Source organism: Gorilla gorilla, chromosome 15 (genome assembly GCF_029281585.2).
Source record: "Gorilla gorilla gorilla isolate KB3781 chromosome 15, NHGRI_mGorGor1-v2.1_pri, whole genome shotgun sequence".
Taxonomy (NCBI): domain Eukaryota; kingdom Metazoa; phylum Chordata; class Mammalia; order Primates; family Hominidae; genus Gorilla; species Gorilla gorilla.
The window spans coordinates 121,932,815-121,953,650 of NC_073239.2; the positions used below are offsets into that span (position 1 = coordinate 121,932,815).

Here is a 20,836-nt window from a genome sequence, read left to right on the forward strand (position 1 = left end):
ATGGGGCCACGCTAGGCTGGAGTTCAGGGATGGCTCAGCCGTATGAAGGAGCACTGGATGCTGAATGGACCCCAGGGTGCCCCGAATGCTCTCCCGGTCTTGAGGCACCACTTTCCTACCCTTCTCTACTTTTTTCTTTCCTACATTTGTGTCCCTGCCACACTGTGAACTCAGCCATATCTTCCTCTTCCCTCTTTGCTTTGGGGAAAGCTAGCAAAGTTCATCTCAGGTACAGTACAAGTTACTTTTCTGTTCGATTGGTGACCTCATACTTCCCCCATCTAAAGGACACCTTAGACTTCAGCATTCTGTCTGTGCAGAAAGTCTCCTACACCCATCCTGCCTCCCTGCCCAAGCTTGTGAAAAGCTTGCTGCAGATGCTGCAGGGGGGATAGGGATCCACATAGCCCTGCAAGGCCTTCAGGAGCCTCTGGGGGCTGCTTTGTATGTGAGCTGCACTTGGCCAAGCCAAGCTCTGGCAGTTGCAGTGGCTGCTCCCTGTGGCTTCCTATCCCTCATTCATGCTCCATATCTCCCCAGTAACCATCTGGCAAAAAGCTTCGTGGCAACACCTGGCTCAGAAGCCGATATCATCCCAGACTAAGCTCTGCCCTCCATGGTTGCACGTGTGGGTTTGCTCCCTGGTTCTTGGCCTTATACCTGAATGTGTCTCAGAGCACTTGGCCTGCTCTCTTGGCCTGCCAACTATGTTCTAGGAGGGCTCTGTGCTCCAGGCTGTGATTTGGACAACTGGCTGGTGGCCCTCAGCCAGTGAAAGGCCTCTTTTCACACACCTGGGGACTGGCAGTCACACCTCAGTGGCACTGACAGAGGCCTGCTTCAAGGCAGATGCCTATTCCAAAGGAAATCCAGCTTGACAAGGCTTGGGAGACCCCAGGAGGGTGCCACAATGTGGCCCCTTCTGGGCTATAGCAGACAGACTCTAGAATGGCTCCCTTGACCCCCACCTGCTGGTATGCATGCCCTTGTGTGATCTCACCTTGAGTGTGTGCAGGACCTGTGCCTTGTTGTAACCAATAGAATACAGAGGTAAGGGGATGTCACTCCTGTGACACTTTGTGATCATGTGACATAAGATTATAACATTATCAAGGAATAGCAGTCTATCCCTTGCTAGCTTTAAAAAGTGAGCTGCTAGGCTATGAGCTGTCCTATGAAGAGGCCCATGTAGCAGGGTACTGGGGTTGCCTCCAGCCCCCAACTAGCAAGAAACTGGGGCCCTCAATCATCCCATCCACAAGGAGTTGAGTGCGGCTAGCAACAACGTGAGCTTCAGAAGTGGCTGCTTTCCTGGTCATACCTGAAGGGGAGACCACAGCCCCAGCTGACATCTTGATTGTAGCCTAATGGGACCTTGAGCAGAGAACACAACAAAGCCACACTTGGGCTCCTGATCCACAGAAACTGGGAGATCATAAATGTGTGTTGTTTTAAGTTGCTAATTTGTAGTGATGTTCTTATGCAGCATAGATAACTCATACACAGAGAACCAAGGCCACGCGAGAACCCTGTGGGGGCCCCTGCTGCTCAGCCACTCCTCACATGCTGGGACAGCTGTCTCTCTGGCCTCTAGCACCAAGGTCCCTACTATCCCAGGCCTTGACTCTTGGATCAGAGAGGGACAAAAGCCCCATGGAGCCAAGCAGACTCCTCCCCCTGGGCTGCACTCACCTAGCTTGTCTGGCACACACAAGTTGGAGTAGAGAAGGCAGGAAGCCCTGGGAAGGGAGAGGGTGATGGCCTTGCTTAACTGGGATGAGTGTCCACCAAATTTCCCTTCCCACTTCCCCTGCTCATGAGCCCCCAGGGGACCTGTGTCAGTTCACTTTCTAGAGGCTTCTATGTGCCCTAACTTGGATGACACCCACGGGCCTCCCCAACTCAGCACAGGGAACATATGCCCATGGTGGCATGGGGAAAGAACCCAGCCTCTCCCCTGCCCAGGCTCCTGCACCCCATAGCTGTCACCCCTCTGGAACCTCTCAGAGCAGCACGAGTGGTAGCCTCTGAGTGGCCCTCACCCTCCAGGAACTGCGGTCCTCCAGATTGGCTCACAGCCCAGCTCTTGCTCCCATACCCACAGCCATGAGAGCAGCCACCTCCCCAGGGGGCCATAAGTGCTTCTCACCAGGAGCCCACCTAGGCCAGGAGGGAGCTGGGGGCAAGTTCCAACTGCCCCTTGAACACTGCATACCCGTGAATTTGGCAGGGGTATCTGGGAAGAGATTTGACCACTGAAAGACTGTAGGGAACCCCTTGAACCTCAATCCGCTACCCCACGTGGATTTGCTTCCTGTGGGCTGCCCAAGAGCGCCTCTGTGGTGAAGGAAGCTTCTGAGGATGGGCCACTAAAGATGGCCAAGGGCACCTTTCTGTGCTGTCCCCACTCTGCACTCCATCTCCCATCCCACACTGCCTCCAGCTGGAGGGAGGGAGGAAGGGTTGTACGTCTGTGTCCCTGCCACACTGTGAACTCAGCTCTATCTTCCTTGTCTTCCTCACAGCCTCTGGCTTAGAGGAGGACCTGGACAAATGGATGATATGTAGGCAACCACTCAAATGTTCCTCATTGACTGTTCTCTAGAGCTGCTTAGTAGAAACCAGGAGTGTGTGGGAGGAAAGCCCTGGTAAACTTCGACCCTGAGACAGAAGACCTCAGCAGCCTTCAGCATGGGATGCAGCACTTTCTTTATTGCCCATCCAGGGAACAGCCAAGCCAGCTCCATCTGCATTCTGGCTGCAGCGTGTACATTAGGGGACTCAGGGGCCACAGTGTGGGACCGTGCACACTGGCAAGGCACTGGCGGATGCTGGCAGGCCAGTGGACATGGATAGATGAGAATGACAACTCACAGATGTCCTAGCTTCTGCTGGCCTGGCTGCCAGCCACTGGCCATCACCCTTTTGCCCAGCATGTGTGCATTGTCACCCAAAACATCTTGAAGCTTGCCATTAGTGAGGCATTCAACAAAGAAGTAAGCTAAGTGAGTAGGAAACAGTGTTTCCTGGAATATACCACACTCTGCCTGAAATAGGAAAACTATGTTTGCCGGGAAGCAGCAGCAGCAGGAAAGAAGTTATACCAAAAACGACTTGTACACCACAGACATTATAACCCTTTCCTCAAAGAAACAGTCATGTTCTGTTGGGTATTATGGACAGGTCTCTGGAAATTTATCTAATAAAGACCAACAAACTTCCCCAGCAGTGCCTCTGAGTACCGTGTGAATTCTGGTGTCTTGTGGAAGTCAGGGTGCCTTCTTTGCATCCAAAGCTTTGAGGGAGCTGGGAAGCTTTGGTTCCATTTTAGGAGGGCTGTGTGATGGTGACAAAGGTGTTCTGGTCATTTCTGCTCTGTTCTCAGTTCTGTGAAGTGAGGTGGATGTAATGTGCTGTGGGATGGGGTGCTCCGTATGTGTGTGTAGCCTTTACTTTCCAACTTAGTTTTTTGCATCTCTCTTGTACTGACGAGCCATACCTCTCAGCCTTCATTTGGTCCCAGGCCTGACCCTTTGCCTTCATCATCAGCTTTTCTGTCCTGCTCCGGCAGGATTAACTCTGTTCTTGCCGCGGATGTCACCATCACTCTGGAGTCCAGCCCAGTGCCCACAGCCCCGATCAGTTCACCCTCTTCCTTCTCTTCAGGGGAGAAACTTTCTCGGGCATCAAAAAAGGTGATTGTTTCTTCTTGAAGTTTTTGTTCTTCCAGCTCTGCCTCATCTTCGGTGCTTTTGCTTTTCTTGGTAGGAGATGAGGAGAACCCTAATTTGGGAAATCGGAACCAGCCTGCCTTCTCCTGTTTTTTAGGCAGTTCTGCCTCTGGTCGTGCCTCAGGCTGTGTTTGAATGGGAGCAGATCTCTGGACGTCATTTTTGGAATCAACACCTGTCTCATCAACAGAAGAGGAAAACCCAATGTTTGGAAGCCAAAACCAGAGCAGACCAGATTTTTTACTTTCTGGTTTGTCTTTTGGAGCCCTGCCTTCATCTGCCAGTGGTGTGGTTGCCTCTTGGCTATCATCAGGGGGAAACTCAAGAATTTCTGCTGGCTCCTCATCTGAACAGCTGTCTGCAAGCTGGTGGCCAGAAGGAACTTCAAATGTGAGTGTTTGCTGTCCCAGTACATTGACGCTGGAAGAGATCATCTCAAATGGTTCTCCAGTGTCAGGCTGGAGATCTCCAGAAATGGAGTCTACTCCTGGGGTGGCTTGTATGGGAGCCTCTTCTGCACCCTCCTGAGTCCTAGAGTGTTGAGTCATTGTTGTGTACACTCTAGCCTGAGTGTGGGGCTCTGGGATTTTCACTTTTAATAAGGAAAATCCGTACGAAGGTGTTTGAATCTCTGACGTGGGGATCTCTGATTCCCGCACAATCTGAGTGGAAAAAGTCCTGGGTACTGAGAGATCTACAAACTCTGGTGTCACTATGCTGTGTATAGTGACCTCTTGACTTTCAACCTGAGCACCCTGAATATGCACTCTGACCTTTGAAATTGGGGGAGCTTCCAAAGGCAGGTTAAGGTCCACAGGCTGCTCCCCGGGGACCCCAGCACCTGCCTTCAGGATGCTGGCTCCCCAGAGCCCCGGACTTCCCTTACAAAGGGCTGTATCAATATTGGCCTCTGGACACTGCACTTCCCTCACAGTGGGGATGAACACATCATCCTCTGAGCTGGGGGCAGGGAAGGAGAACCTTGGTACCATTAATTTGGGGAATTTGACAGTTAGGACAGAATCTTCCCACAGTTGATCTACATTAACCACAGAAATCTGGGATGGCATATCAGTACTTGAAGCTTTCAATTTAAGTGGACCTTCAGGCTGGGAAGACCATTTCTCTGTTTTATCCTCCATGCTGGCAAGGTCATGTCCTGGCTTGGAAAGAGGAGTCTCATCTATTTCTCCTGGAAGAACCTGGGTTTCTGGAAGCCTCATGCCAGGCATCTGAAAAGGGAGAGGTCCTTTGGATGGATGGATCCTGACCTCAGAAGTGGAAAGCTCATCCGCAGTCATCCCAGCAGTGGAGAGGTGCAGCTTCAAGCCTGTGCTGTCAAGATCACACCTTAGAATATCTGTGGATAATTTTCTCTCAGAAGCTGTCACTTCTGCATCTGCCTCTGGGAGCTGTAGGGACATAGCTGCCTCCACATTTGACCCAGAAACAAGGAACTCTTTGACTTTAGCTGCTGCTTCACCCCCTGTTGCTGCCAGTGCCTGTGTCTGAGCCACTTCCAGCTTTCCAGCCCCGCCTCTGTCCCTGAAAGAGCGCCTAAGGCTGGGCATGCGGAACTTGGGCATTTTAAACCAGCTTTCCTGGGAGTCCTTGGTCATGGCTTCCTCCTCTGGACTTTCCACTGTGAGGACTTCAGCATCTGGTTTTCTACAGGATGGCTGGAGGGGATCTTCAGGTGTGGGTGCTATCCCCTCCCCACAAGGCTGGCTCGCTGGGACATCCCCGAGCCCACATCCTCTGCTGTCACCTTCGGTAGACAGATCATGTTTGGGAAGAGGCAGGTCAGCTTCAGGCTGGCTCACCTCCACCTTGGCCTTGGAGGATCTGAGATCAGGTTTGGCAAAGCCCAAACTGGGAATGCGGACCTGTGGCCGGTGGAGGTTCACACCCTCACTTCCTGTGGCACTTGCTGTTGCACCAAGTCCTCCCCTACCACCGTCACTGCTGGCCTTTTGTGTGTCTTGAAAGCTACCCCCTGCTGTGGCACTAGAAAGGGAAGGATCCACGTCTCTCTGTGGCAGGCTGACCCCACTCTTAGAAGCCTTCATTTTGGGAAGTGCAAGTTTTGGCATGGCAAAGCCAGGCTTTGTGCTCCTCCCCTTCTCTCCATCCCTCTCAGGAGGCAGATCCATGTGGATGGCAGACTGCGGGGCCACTTCATCCTTGTCTAAAACCAGGCTGAGTTTTGAGTCCTCCACGCTGCATTCTGGGTCCACCTTTGGCCCTGTTTCCTTCTTCGGGGACCACCTAAATGATGGAAGCTTAATCTTAGGCATTTTCAAGGGACTCCCTTTCCCTTCGTGGTCAGCATCTTCAGAAGGGGCTTCTCCAGGGGCCACTACTGATGTCTGCAAGGAGGCCACAAGCTCTTCTGGGCTCTGGGACACAGAGGTGCCTGGGGATGGCAGCTGGGTGCTTGGCAAGGGGCACTGCATTCCTTCTCCAGGGCTAAGAGGAGACATGACTGGGGCACCCATTGCTGCATGTAGGTCTCCCTCATGAACTGCCATTTGGGGGACTGAAAACACAAACTTTGGTTTATAGAATTTAGGAAAAGACACCTGACCAAGAGAAACAGGAATCATGGAATTCAGTGGGCCAGAGTGACTCTCAGCTTGAGATGTTGGAACTCCCTCTGGAGGCTGCAGGTCAGCGGAGCACTCTGTCTTGGGAAGAGGAATATTAGCCTGAGACCCAGAAGGAATTTCCAGAGCGAGCTCAGGGGCCAAGGCAGCGCTGGGAACAGTCACCTGGTATTTTGTAAGTGTAACATCCTCACAGGGAGAGAGAATAGAAGATTCAAAGTGAGGACCAGTGAGATCAAGCCGGGATGATGGAAACCCAGCCAAACCCACCTTAGGCATCTGCATGGATGGCTCTGAACAAGCCGAAACCTGTTGTAATTCAAAACTTGAGGATTCTGAAGATGATAAAGGAATCGTGGAAAGACCTATGCTAGACTTTGCACCTGGGACTAAACTATCTTTAGGAGTTTTGGTAGAAGAAAATGAAACTTTGGGCACTTTAAAATGCAGTTTCTTAAACTTCGAATCCATTCCAACTTCTCCAACAGCAAGCCCCAAGTTACCATCGCGAGATGGATCATGAAGATCACCTTCATGAACAACAGATTCCACAACGGGAAATGCGGAAGTCTTCTCATGGAATGTAAGATTTCCTTCGATTTCAGAGGAAGACATGGAAACTTTCTTTGACGACCATTCAAAACCAGACGTGCTCAGTTTTGGCCCTTGAAACTTACTGTCTTTCCCAGCTACATCCTCGTGGGCCAGGGACAGGTCCCCCTCAAGCCGCGCACCATCCAGCATGGATCCTGGGGCCTGGACGTCCATCTCCACACTGGGCAGAGACACCTCCACGTCGGGGGCCATCACCTCTGCCTTTGGGCCTTTCAGGTCCAGCTTGGGGCCCTTGAGGTCCACTTTGGGCATCTTGAAACTGGGTATCTCCACCTTGGGCAGGTGCCCTTTGAGGCCGGCTACCTCGGGCATGTGGCCTTCTGGAAGTTTCAAGTCCACCTGGCCAGCCTGGACCTCCAGGTCGGCGGAAGGGGCCTGAATGCGGAGGTCAGTGGTCTTGAGGTCCCCCTGCATGGAGGGAAGGCTCATGTCAGCCTCCATCTTCGGCGCAGACACATCCACCGAGACCTCGATGGACTTGCCTGGGGACAACATCCCAAAGGATGGCATCTTGAACTTGGGCATTTTGAACTTGCTGTCTTTGGCAGTCATGTCCTTGTCAGCCAGGGACAGGTCCCCCTCCAACCGTGTACCGTCCAGCTTGGCTCCTGGGGCTTGGATGTCCACCTCCATGCTGGGCAGAGACACATCCAGGTTGGGGGCCGTCACCTCCACCTTGGGGCCTTTCAGGTCCAGCTTGGGGACATTAACGTCTATCTGGGGACCCTTGAGGTCCACTTTGGGTACCTTGAAACTGGGCATCTGCACCTTGGGCAGGTGCCCTTTGAGGCCGGCTCCCTCGTGCACGGGGCCCTCTGGGAGTTTCACATCCTCTTGGCCAGCCTGGACCTCCAGATCAGCGGAAGGGGGCTGAATGCTGAGGTGAGCGGTCTTCAGGTCCCCCTGCATGGAGGGGAGGCTCATGTCAGCCTCCACCTTCGGCGCAGACACATCCAACGAGGCCTCGATGGACTTGCCTGGGGCAGACACCCCGAACGACGGCATCTTGAACTTGGGCATTTTGAACTTGCTGTCTTTGGCAGTCATGTCCTTGTCGGCTAGCGACAGGTCACCCTCCAGCCGCGCACTGTCCAGCTTGGCTCCCGGGGCCTCGACGTCCACCTCCACGCTGGGCAGAGACACCTCCACATCGGGGGCCATCACCTCCGCCTTGGGGCCTTTCAGGTCCAGCTTGGGGCCCTTGACATCCACCTGGGGGCCCTTGAGGGCCACTTTGGGCATCTTCAAACTGGGCATCTGCACCTTGGGCAGGTGCCCTTTGAGGCCGGCTCCCTCGGGCAGAGGGCCCTCCGGGAGTTTCACGTCCACTTGGCCAGCCTGGACCTCCAGGTCGGCGGAAGGGGACTGAATGCTGAGGTCAGTGGTCTTGAGGTCCCCCTGCATGGAGGGGAGGCTCATGTCGGCTTCGGCCTTCAGCTCAGACACATCCACGGACGCCTCGATGGACTTGCCTGGGGCCGACACCCCGAATGATGGCATCTTGAACTTGGGCATTTTGAACTTGCTGTCTTTGGCAGTCACCTCCTTGTCAGCCAGGGACAGGTCCCCCTCCAGCTGCGCACCATCCAGCTTTGCTCTTGGGGCCTGGACGTCCACCTCCATGCTGGACAGAGACATCTTCACATCAGGGGCTGTCACTTCCGCCTTGGGGCCTTTCAGGTCCAGCTTGGGGCCCTTAACATCTATCTGGGGGCCCTTGAGGTCCACTTTGGGCATCTTGAAACTGGGCATCTGCACCTTGGGCAGGTGCCCTTTGAGTCCGGCTCCCTCGGACACAGGGCGCTCTGGGAGTTTCACGTCCACTTGGCCAGCCTGGACCTCCAGGTCAGCGGAAGGGGGCTGAACGCTGAGGTCAGTGGCCTTGAGGTCCCCCTGCATGGAAGGGAGGCTCACGTCGGCCTCCACCTTCGGCGCGGTCACATCCACTGATGCCTCCATGGACATGCCTGCGGCAGATACCCCGAACGACGGCATCTTGAACTTGGGCATTTTGAACTTGCTGTCTTTGGCCGTCACGTCCTTGTTGGCCAGGGACATGTCCCCCTCCAGCCGTGCACCAGCCAGCTTGGCTCCTGGGGCCTCGACGTCCACCTCCACGCTGGGCAGAGAAACCTCCACATCAGGGGCTGTCACTTCCACCTTGGGGTCTTTTAGGTCCAGCTTGGGGCCCTTGATGTCTATTTCAGGGCCCTTGAGGTCCACTTTGGGCATCTTTAAACTGGGCGTCTGCATCTTGGGCAGGTGTCCTTTGAGGCCGGCTTCCTCGGGCACGTGGCCCTCCAGGAGTTTCACGTCCACCTGGCCAGCCTGGACCTTCAGGTCGGCAGAACGGGGCTGAATGCTGAGGTCAGTGGTCTTCAGGTCCCCCTGCATGGAGGGAAGACTCACGTCGGCCTCCACCTTGGGTGCAGACACATGCACCGAGGCCTCAATGGACTTGCCTGGGGCAGACACCCCAAATGATGGCATCTTGAACTTGGGCATTTTGAATTTGCTGTCTTTGGCAGTCACATCCTTGTCGGCCAGGGACAGGTCCCCCTCCAGCTGTGCACTATCCAGTTTGGCTCTTGGGGCCTGGACGTCCACCTCCACGCTGGGCAGAGACACCTCCACATCAGGGGTTGTGACTTCCACCTTGGGGACTTTTAGGTCCAGCTTGGGGCCCTTGATGTCCACCTGGGGGCCCTTGAGGTCCACTTTGGGCATCTTGAAGCTGGGCATCTCCACCTTGCGCAGGTGCCCTTTAAGGCCGGCTCCCTCGGGCATGTGGCCCTCTGGGAGCTTCACATCCATCTGGCCAGCCTGGACCTTCAGGTCGGCAGAAGGGGGCTGAATGCTGAGGTCAGTGGTCTTCAGGTCCCCCTGCATGGAGGGGAGACTCATGTCGGCCTCCCCCTTGGGTGCAGACACATCCACCGAGGCCTCCATGGACTTCCCTGGGGCCGATACCCTGAACGACGGCATCTTGAATTTGGGCATTTTGAACTTGCTGTCTTTGGCAGTCACGTCCTTGTCAGCCAGGGACAGGTCTCCCTCCAGCCGCCCAGCATCCAGCTTGGCCTTCGGGGCCTGGATATCCACCTCCACGCTGGGCAGAGACACCTCGACATCGGGGACTCCCACTTCTGCCTTGGGGCCTTTCAGGTCCAGCTTGGGGCCCTTAACATCTATCTGGGGGCCATTGAGGTCCACTTTGGGCATCTTTAAACTGGGCATCTCCACTTTGGGCAGGTGCCCTTTGAGGCCGGCTCCCTCAGGCACGGGGCCCTCCAGGAGTTCCACATCCACTTGGACAGCCTGGACTTCCAGGTCAGCGGAAGGGGGCTGAACGCTGAGGTCAGTGGCCTTGAGGTCCCCCTGCATGGAGGAGAGGCTCACGTCGGCCTCCACCTTCGGCGCAGACACATCCAGCGAGGCCTGGATGGACCTGCCTGGGGCCGACACCCCGAAGGAGGGCATCTTGAACTTGGGCATTTTGAACTTGCTGTCTTTGGCAGTCACATCCTTTTCGGCCAGGGACAGGTCCCCCTCCAGCCGCGCACCATCCAGCTTGGCTCTCGGGGCCTGGATGTCCACCTCCACGCTGGGCAGAGACACCTCCACATCAGGGGCTGTGACTTCCGCCTTGGGGACTTTTAGGTCCAGCTTGGGGCCCTTGATGTCCACCTGGGGGCCCTTGAGGTCCACTTTGGGCATCTTGAAACTGGGTATCTCCACCTTGGGCAGGTGCCCTTTGAGGCCAGCTCCCTCGGGCATGTGGCCCTCCGGGAGCTTCACGTCCACCTGGCCAGCCTGGACCTCCAGGTCTGCAGAAGGGAGCTGAATGCTGAGGTCAGTGGTCTTGAGGTCCCCCTGCATGGAGGGGAGGCTCATGTCGGCCTCCACCTTCGGTACAGACACATCCACTGAGGCCTCGATGGACTTGTCTGGGGCAGACACCCTGAACGACGGCATCTTGAATTTGGGCATTTTGAACTTGCTGTCTTTGGCAGTCACATCCTTGTCAGCCAGGGACAGGTCCCCCTCCAGCGGTGCACCATCCAGCTTGGCTCCTGGGGCCTCAACGTCCACCTCCATGCCGGGCTGAGACACCTCCATGTCGGGGGCCGTCACGTCCGTCTTCAGGCCTTTCAGGTCCAGCTTGGGGCCCTTGACGTCTATCTGGGGGCCCTTGCGATCCACTTTGGGCATCTTGAAACTGGGCATCTGGACCTCGGGCAGGTGCCCTTTGAGGCCGGCTCCCTCGGGAACATGGCCCTCTGGGAGCTTCACGTCCTCCTGGCCAGCCTGGACCTCCAGTTGGGCAGAGGGGGGCTCAATGCTGATGTCAGTGGTCTTGAGGTCCCCCTGCATGGAGGGGAGGCTCACGTCGGCCTCCACCTTCGGCGCAGACACATCCACCGAGACCTCAATGGACTTGCCTGGGGCAGACACCCCGAACGACGGCATCTTGAACTTGGGCATTTTGAACTTGCTGTCTTTGGCAGTCACATCCTTGTCGGCCAGGGACAGGTCACCCTCCAGCCGTGCACCATCCAGCTTTGCTCTCGGGGCCTCGACGTCCACCTCCACGCTGGGCAGAGACACCTCCATGTCGGGGGCCGTCACCTCCGCCTTGGGGCCTTTCAGGTCCAGCTTGGGGCCCTTGACGTCTATTTGGGGGCCCTTGAGATCCACTTTGGGCATCTTGAAACTGGGCATCTGCACCTTGGGCAGGTGCCCTTTGAGGCCGGCTCCCTCGGGAACGTGGCCCTCTGGGAGTTTCACGTCCACCTGGCCAGCCTGGACCTCCAGTTGGGCGGAGGGGGGCTGAATGCTGATGTCAGTGGTCTTAAGGTCCCCTTGCATGGAGGGGAGGCTCACGTCAGCTTCCACCTTCAGCTCAGACACATCCACCGACACCGCGATGGACTTGCCTGGGGCCGACACCCCGAATGATGGCATCTTGAACTTGGGCATTTTGAACTTGCTGTCTTTGGCTGTCATGCCCTTGTTGGCCAGGGACAGGTCCCCCTCCAGCCGCGCACCATCCAGCTTTGCTCTTGGGGCCTGGACGTCCACCTCCATGCTGGACAGAGACATCTTCACATCTGGGGCTGTCACTTCCGCCTTGGGGCCTTTCAGGTCCACGTTGGGGCCCTTAACATCTATCTGGGGGCCCTTGAGGTCCACTTTGGGCATCTTCAAACTGGGCATCTGCACCTTGGGCAGGTGCCCTTTGAGGCCGCCTCCCTCGGACACAGGGCCCTCTGGGAGTTTCACGTCCACTTGGCCAGCCTGGACCTCTAGGTCAGCGGAAGGGGGCTGAATGCTGAGGTCAGTGGCCTTGAGGTCCCCCTGCACGGAGGAGAGGCTCACATCGGCCTCCACCTTCGGCGCAGACACATCCACTGAGGCCTCGATGGACTTGCCTGGGGCAGACACCCCGAACGACGGCATCTTGAACTTGGGCATTTTGAACCTGCTGTCTTTGGTAGTCACATCCTTGTCGGCCACGGACAGGTCCCCCTCCAGCCACGCACCATCCAGCTTGGCTCCCGGGGCCTTGACATCCCCCTCCACGCTGGGCTGAGACACCTCCACGTTGGGGGCCATCACGTCCGTCTTGGGGCCTTTCAGGTCCAGCTTGGGGCCCTTGACATCTATCTGGGGGCCCTTGAGATCTATTTTGGGCATCTTGAAACCGGGCGTCTGCAGCTTGGGCAGGTGCCCTTTGAGGCCGGCTCCCTCCGGCACGGGGCCCTCTGGGAGTTTCACATCCACTTGGCCAGCCTGGACCTCCAGGTCAGTGGAAGGGGGCTGAACGCTGAGGTCAGTGGTCTTGAGGTCCCCCTGCATGGAGGGGAGGCTCACGTCGGCCTCCACCTTCGACGCAGACACATCCACCGAGGCCTCGATGGACTTGCCTGGGGCAGACACCCCAAACGACAGCGTCTTGAACTTGGGCATTTTGAACTTGCTTTCTTTGGCAGTCACGTCCTTGTCGGCCAGGGTCAGGTCCCCCTCCAGATGCGCACTATCCAGCTTGGCTCTCGGGGCCTGGACCTCCACCTCCACACTGGGCAGAGACACCTCGACATCGGGGACTCTCACTTCCACCTTGGGGTCTTTTAGGTCCAGCTTGGGGCCCTTGATGTCCACCTGGGGGCCCTTGAGGTCCACTTTGGGCATCTTGAAACTGGGCATCTCCACCTTGGGCAGGTGCCCTTTGAGGCCAGCTCCCTCGGGCACGTGGCCCTCCAGGAGCTTCGCATCCACCTGGCCAGCCTGGACCTTCAGGTCGGCAGAAGGGGGCTGAATGCTGAGGTCAGTGGTCTTCAGGTCCCCCTGCATGGAGGGGAGACTCACATCAGCCTCCACCTTGTGTGCAGGCACATCCATCGAGGCCTCGATGGACTTCCCTGGGGCCGATACCCCGAACGACGGCATCTTGAATTTGGGTATTTTGAACTTGCTGTCTTTGGCAGTCATGTCCTTATCGGCCAGGGACAGGTCTCCCTCCAGCCGCGCACCATCCAGCTTAGCCTTCCGGGCCTGGACATCCACCTCCACGCTGGGCAGAGACACCTCGACATCGGGGGCTGTCACTTCCGCCTTGGGGCCTTTCAGGTCCAGCTTGGGGCCCTTAACATCCATCTGGGGGCCCTTGAGGTCCACTTTGGGCATCTTGAAACTGGGCATCTCCACCTTGGGCAAGTGCCCTTTGAGGCCAGCTCCCTCGGGCACCTGGCCCTCTGGGAGCTTCATGTCCACTTGGCCAGCCTGGACCTCCAGGTCTGCAGAAGGGAGCAGAATGCAGAGGTCCGTGGTCTTGAGGTCCCCCTGCATGGAGGGGAGGCTCACGTCGGCCTCCACCTTCGGCGCAGACACATCCACCGAGGCCTCGATGGACTTGCCTGGGGCAGACACCCCGAACGACGGCATCTTGAACTTGGGCATTTTGAACTTGCTGTCTTTGGCAGTCACATCCTTGTCGGCCAGGGACAGGTCACCCTCCAGCCGCACACCGTCCAGCTTGGCTCCTGGGGCCTCGACGTCCACCTCTACGCTGGGCAGAGACACCTCCACATCGGGGGCCATCACCTCCACCTTGGGGCCTTTCAGGTCCAGCTTGGGGCCCTTGACGTCCATCTGGGGGCCCTTGAGGGCCACTTTGGGCATCTTCAAACTGGGCATCTGCACCTTGGGCAGGTGCCCTTTGAAGCTGGCTCCCTCGGGCAGGGGGCCCTCCAGGAGTTTCACGTCCACTTGGCCAGCCTGGACCTCCAGGTCGGCGGAAGGGGACTGAATGCTGAGGTCAGTGGTCTTGAGGTCCCCCTGCATGGAGGGGAGGCTCACATCAGCTTCCACCTTCGGCTCAGACACATCCACCGAGGCCTCAATGGACTTGCCTGGGGCCGATACCCCGAATGATGGCATCTTGAACTTGGGCATTTTGAACTTGCTGTCTTTGACAGTCACCTCCTTGTCGGCCAGGGACAGGTCCCCCTCCAGCTGCGCACCATCCAGCTTTGCTCTCGGGGCCTGGACGTCCACCTCCATGCTGGACAGAGACATCTTCACATCAGGGGCTGTCACTTCCGCCTTGGGGCCTTTCAGGTCCAGCTTGGGGCCCTTAACATCTATCTGGGGGCCCTTGAGGTCCACTTTGGGCATCTTGAAACTGGGCATCCGCACTTTGGGCAGGTGCCCTTTGAGTCCGGCTCCCTCGGACACAGGGCCCTCCGGGAGCTTCACGTCCACTTGGCCAGCATGGACCTCCAGGTCAGCGGAAGGGGGCTGTATGCTCAGGTCAGTGGCCTTCAGGTCCCCCTGCATGGAGGGGAGGCTCACGTCAGCCTCCACCTTCGGCGCAGACACATCCACTGAGGCCTCGATGGACTTGCCTGGGGCAGACACCCCGAAGGAGGGCATCTTGAACTTGGGCATTTTGAACTTGCTGTCTTTGGTAGTCACGTCCTTGTCGGCCAGGGACATGTCCTCCTCCAGCCGTGCACCATCCAGCTTGGCTCCTGGGGCCTCGACGTCCACCTCCACACTGGGCAGAGAAACCTCCACATCAGGGGCTGTCACTTCCACCTTGGGGTCTTTTAGGTCCAGCTTGGGGCCCTTGATGTCTATTTCAGGGCCCTTGAGGTCCAGTTTGGGCACCTTGACACTGGGCATCTGCAGCTTGGGCAGGTGCCCTTTGAGGCCGGCTCCCTCGGGCACGGGGCCCTCCGGGAGTTTCACGTCCAATTGGCCAGCCTGGAGCTCCAGGTCAGTGGAAGGGGGCTGAATGCTGAGGTCAGTGGTCTTGAGGTCCCCCTGCACGGAGGGGAGGCTCATGTCGGCCTCCACCTTGGGTCCAGACAGGTCCACGGAGGCCTCGATGGACTTGCCTGGGGCAGACACCCCGAACGACGGCATCTTGAACTTGGGCATTTTGAACTTGCTTTCTTTGGCAGTCACGTCCTTGTCGGCCAGAGACAGGTCCCCGTCCAACTGTGCGCCATCCAACTTGGCTCCCGGGGCCTGGATGTCTACCTCCACACTGGACAGAGACACAGCCACATCGTGGGCCGTCACCTCTGCCTTGGGACCTTTCAGGTCCAGCTTGGGGCCCCTGACTTCCACCGGGGGGCCCTTGAGGTCCACTTTGGGCATCTTCAAACTAGGCATCTGCACCTTGGGCAGGTGCCCTTTGAAGCCGGCTCCCTCAGGCACGTGGCCCTCCAAGAGCTTCACGTCCACCTGGCCAGTGTGGACCTCCAGGTCAGCAGAAGGGGGCTGAATGCTGAGGTCAGTGGTCCTGAGGTCCCCCTGCATGAAGGGAAGGCTCACGTCGGCCTCCACCTTCGGCACAGACACATCCACCGAGGCCTCGATGGACTTGCCTGGGGCTGACTCCCCGAACGATGGCATCTTGAACTTGGGCATTTTGAACCTGCTGTCTTTGGCAGTCACATCCTTGTCGGCCAGGGACAGGTCCCCCTCCAGCCGCGCACTGTCCAGCTTGGCTCCCGGGGCCTCGACGTCCACCTCCACGCTGGGCAGAGACACCTCCATGTCGGGGGCCGTCACCTCTGCCTTGGGGCCTTTCAGGTCCAGCTTGGGGCCCTTGATGTCTATTTTGGGGCCCTTGAGATCCACTTTGGGCATCTTGAAACTAGGCACCTGCACCTTGGGCAGGTGCCCTTTGAGGCCAGTTCCTTTGGGCATGTAGCCCTCCGGGAGCTTCACATCCACCTGGCCAGCCTGGACCTCCAGGTCGGCAGAAGGGGGCTGAATGCTGAGGTCAGTGGTCTTGAGTTCCTCCTGCATGGAGGGGAGGCTCACATCAGCCTCCACCTTCGGCGCAGACACATCCACCGAGGCCTCGATGGACTTGCCTGGGGCTGACACCCCGAAGGACGGCATCTTGAACTTGGGCATTTTGAACTTGCTGTCTTTGGCAGTGACGTCCTTGTCGGCCAGCGACAGGTCCCCCTCCAGCTGCGCACCATCCAGCTTGGCTCTCGGGGCCTGGACGTCCACCTCCACGCTGGGCAGAGACACCTCCACATCAGGGGCTGTGACTTCCGCCTTGGGGCTTTTCAGGTCCAGCTTGGGGTCCTTGACATCCACCTGGGGGCCCTTGAGGTCCACTTTGGGCATCTTGAAACTGGGTATCTGCACCTTGGGCGGGTGCCCTTTGAGGCCGGCTCCCTCGGGCACAGGGCCCTCCAGGAGTTTCACGTCCACCTGGCCAGCCTCGACCTTCAGGTCAGCGGAAGGGGGCTGAATGCTGAGGTCAGTGGTCTTGAGTTCCTCCTGCATGGAGGGGAGGCTCACATCAGCCTCCACCTTCGGCGCAGACACATCCACCGAGGCCTCGATGGACTTGCCTGGGGCTGACACCCCGAAGGACGGCATCTTGAACTTGGGCATTTTGAACTTGCTGTCTTTGGCAGTGACGTCCTTGTCGGCCAGGGACAGGTACCCCTCCAGCTGCGCACCATCGAGCTTGGCTCTCGGGGCCTGGACGTCCACCTCCACGCTGGGCAGAGACACCTCCACATCAGGGGCTGTGACTTCCGCCTTGGGGCTTTTCAGGTCCAGCTTGGGGCCCTTGACGTCCACCTGGGGGCCCTTGAGGTCCACTTTGGGCCTCTTGAAACTGGATATCTGCACCTTGGGCAGGTGCCCTTTGAGGCCGGCTCCCTCGGGCACAGGGCCCTCCAGGAGTTTCACGTCCACCTGGCCAGCCTCGACCTTCAGGTCGGCAGAAGGGGGCTGAATGCTGAGGTCAGTGGTCTTGAGTTCCTCCTGCATGGAGGGGAGGCTCACATCAGCCTCCACCTTCGGCGCAGACACATCCACCGAGGCCTCGATGGACTTGCCTGGGGCTGACACCCCGAAGGACGGCATCTTGAACTTGGGCATTTTGAACTTGCTGTCTTTGGCAGTGATGTCCTTGTCGGCCAGCGACAGGTCCCCCTCCAGCTGCGCACCATCCAGCTTGGCTCTCGGGGCCTGGACGTCCACCTCCACGCTGGGCAGAGACACCTCCACATCAGGGACTGTGACTTCCGCCTTGGGGCTTTTCAGGTCCAGCTTGGGGCCCTTGACGTCCACCTGAGGGCCCTTGAGGTCCACTTTGGGCATCTTGAAACTGGGCATCTGCACCTTGGGCAGGTGCCCTTTGAGGCCGGCTCCCTCGGGCACAGGGCCCTCCAGGAGTTTCACATCCACCTGGCCAGCCTGGACATTCAGGTCGGCGGAAGGGGGCTGAATGCTGAGGTCAGTGGCCTTCAGGTCCCCCTGCATGGAGGGGAGACTCATGTCGGCCTCCACCTTGGGTGCAGACACATCCACCGTGGCCTCGATGGACTTGCCTGGGGCAGACACCCCAAACGACGGCATCTTGAACTTGGGCATTTTGAACTTGCTTTCTTTGGCAGTCACGTCCTTGTCGGCCAAGGACAGGTCCCCCTCCAACTGTGCACTATCCAGCTTGGCTCTCGGAGCCTGGACGTCCACCTCGACGCTGGGCAGAGACACCTCGACATCGGGGACTCTCACTTCCACCTTGGGGTCTTTTAGGTCCAGCTTGGGGCCCTTGATGTCCACCTGGGGGCCCTTGAGGTCCACTTTGGGCATCTTGAAACTGGGCATCTCCACCTTGGGCAGGTGCCCTTTAAGGCCGGCTCCCTCGGGCACGTGGCCCTCCGGGAGCTTCACATCCACCTGGTCAGCCTGGACCTTCAGGTCAGCAGAAGCGGGCTGAATGCTGAGGTCAGTGGTCTTCAGGTCCCCCTGCATGGAGGGGAGACTCACGTTGGCCTCCACCTTGGGTGCAGACACATCCACCGAGGCCTTGATGGACTTCCCTGGGGCCGATACCCCAAATGACGGCATCTTGAACTTGGGCATTTTGAACTTGCTGTCTTTGGCAGTCATGTCCTTGTCAGCCAGGGACAGGTCCCCCTCCAGCCGCGCACCATCCAGCTTGGCCTTCGGGGCCTGGACATCCACCTCCATGCTGGGCAGAGACACCTCGACATCGGGGGCTGTCACTTCTGCCTTGGGGCCTTTCAGGTCCAGCTTGGGGCCCTTAACATCTATCTGGGGGCCCTTGAGGTCCACTTTGGGCATCTTTAAACTGGGCATCTCCACTTTGGGCAGATGCACTTTGGGGCCGGCTCCCTCGGGCACGGGGCCCTCCGGGAGTTTCACATCCACTTGGACAACCTGGACCTCCACGTCAGGGTAAGGGGGCTGAATGCTGAGGTCAGTGGCCTTGAGGTCCCCCTGCATGGAGGAGAGGCTCACGTCGGCCTCCACCTTCGGCGCAGACACATCCACCGAGTCCTCCATGGACTTGCCTGGGGCCGACACCCCGAAGGATGGCATCTTGAACTTGGGCATTTTGAACTTGCTGTCTTTGGCAGTCACGTCCTTTTCTGCCAGGGACAGGTCCCCCTCTGGCTGTGCGCCATCCAGCTTGGCGCCTGGGGCCTGGACGTCCACCTCCATGCTGGGCAGAGACACGTCCACGTCGCAGGCCGTGATGTCTGCCTTGGGACCTTTCAGGTCCAGCTTGGGGCCCTTGAGGTCCACTTTGGGCATCTTCAAACTGGGCATCTGCAGCTTGGGCAGGTGCCCTTTGAGGCTGGCTCCCTCAGGCAGGGGGCCCTCCGGGAGTTTCACGTCCACTTGGCCATCCTGGACCTCCAGGTGAGCAGAAGGGGTCTGAACGCTGAGGTCAGTGGTCTTGAGGTCCCCCTGCATGGAGGGGAGGCTCACGTCGGCCTCCACCTTCGGCGCAGACACATCCACCGAGGCCTCCATGGACTTGCCTGGGGCTGATGCCCCGAACGATGGCATCTTGAACTTGGGCATTTTGAACTTGCTGTCTTTGGTGGCCACATCCTTTTCTTTCAGAATTTGTTCCTTTTTTAAGCGTTTTTCATCGTGTGTTAGTTGTATTTTTATTGTGTTTGTCATTGAGTCACTGTCTTCTTTGTCTTTTAATCCTTCCTCTGTGTGTCTCTGCTCTCTTCTATCGGCTGTTGCTGTGGCCTCTCCTTCCCTTCCCTGCTCTGTGTCTTCTGTGGCTTTTCCTCTGCCTGTCTTTGTGTGCTTGCTTGGCGACCATCCTAAGGAGGGTATCTTGAACTTGGGCATTCTTATCTGTCCTTCTGTGTCTTCCCCGCCCTTGTCCTGTTCCTCAGTGATCCTTGTCCTCTGTAGTCCTTCCTCTCCATCTCCTTCACCCCCCTGTGCTTCTGCGTGTGTGGTTGGTTCCCTGCCCGGCACCCACCCTGCTCCTTCCACCTCCTCACCCTTCAGGCCAGTACCGGCTTTTGAGGACGCATCCTGTCTCTTCCCTCGCTGTGGGGTACTAAGGCGCCTTTCTCCTTCTGGCTCTTTTTCTGTGGAAAATGCAAATTTTGGTGTCTTTAAATCGTGTATTCGCACCCTAATTTCTGGTGGGCCAATCTGTGTGCCTCCTTCGGTTGTGTCTCTCAAGGACAGTCTGGCGATCCCGATTTCCAGGCTCTGCAGTCCCTCGCCTTCACCTTCCCGGCTCATTCCAGGAGTTGGCTGGGCCCTGGGCTTCCTCTGGGCCACTGCTGTCTCCTGTGCCTGCCCCTCCAGGGCCTTTCCGTGGAGCCTGGCTGCCCTGAGTCCCCCTTCCTGAGGGGTTCCCTCGCAAAGTCTAGGGTCACCGAGCTCTGTGGGCAACTGCATGCTCTGAGCAGGCATCACTTCTCGATCCTGTTCTGCCCTCTCCTCTCTCCTGCTGCCTGTGGCAGCCCCAGTGTCCTCGAGGCTAACACCCCAGGGCCCCAACTCTTCCAGGACCCCAGCACGGCCCACCCCACTCTGGGACCCCCTGCCTGGCTGTCCTGTCGATGAAGGGCCCTGTCCCGAGCCTGTCCTGAATCTCAGGTTGAGGAACTTCCGCCTCCTCTGGCTGCCCGGCCCTGCCTTCTGCTCTTGGCGCTCCACCGTGAGCTGGGCCTCTGTGTCTGTGCTTGTAGGGGACACGTCATGTGCGTCCCTGGGCTCGTAGGCCTCTGATGAGCTGTGTGACCTCTGGGGTCCTGGCCCCCGCTTGCTCTTTATGGATTGAAATTTTGGCCAAGAGAGCCTCTCCCTCTGGGTCTGCCTGCTTCTCCCCACCCTGGGTTTGGAGATGAGTCTCTCTTTGTCCCCATCTCCTTCCAGAGTTTTCGTGGGGGTCTCTCTGCACCCATCAGCAACATCCGTGTCCTGAAACATAGGGAGAGGGAATCTGTTGGTGCCAGTCCAAGAAGCCTAAGGCCCTGGCCCAGGAACAGATGGAGTGGGAGTGCTATCCCCTCCCAGGCTCAGCCAGCAGGGTAGTGAAGCCAG

The 20,836-nt window shown here is 57.9% G+C and overlaps 1 protein-coding gene across 5 annotated transcripts in view; it reads right to left on the bottom strand.

Annotated features, from left to right (window-relative positions):
• Positions 1 to 2,692: 2,692 nt before the first annotated feature.
• AHNAK2 (AHNAK nucleoprotein 2) overlaps positions 2,693 to 20,836 on the bottom strand; it is a 41,601-nt gene continuing 23,457 nt past the window's right edge. For all 5 annotated transcript variants that reach the window (XM_031001704.3, XM_063698232.1, XM_063698231.1 and 2 more), the window contains one exon: positions 2,693 to 20,713. In XM_031001704.3, the coding sequence (XP_030857564.3) occupies positions 3,503 to 20,713 (17,211 nt within the window). In that variant the 3' untranslated portion in view covers positions 2,693 to 3,502. The remainder of the gene's footprint in view (positions 20,714 to 20,836) is intronic.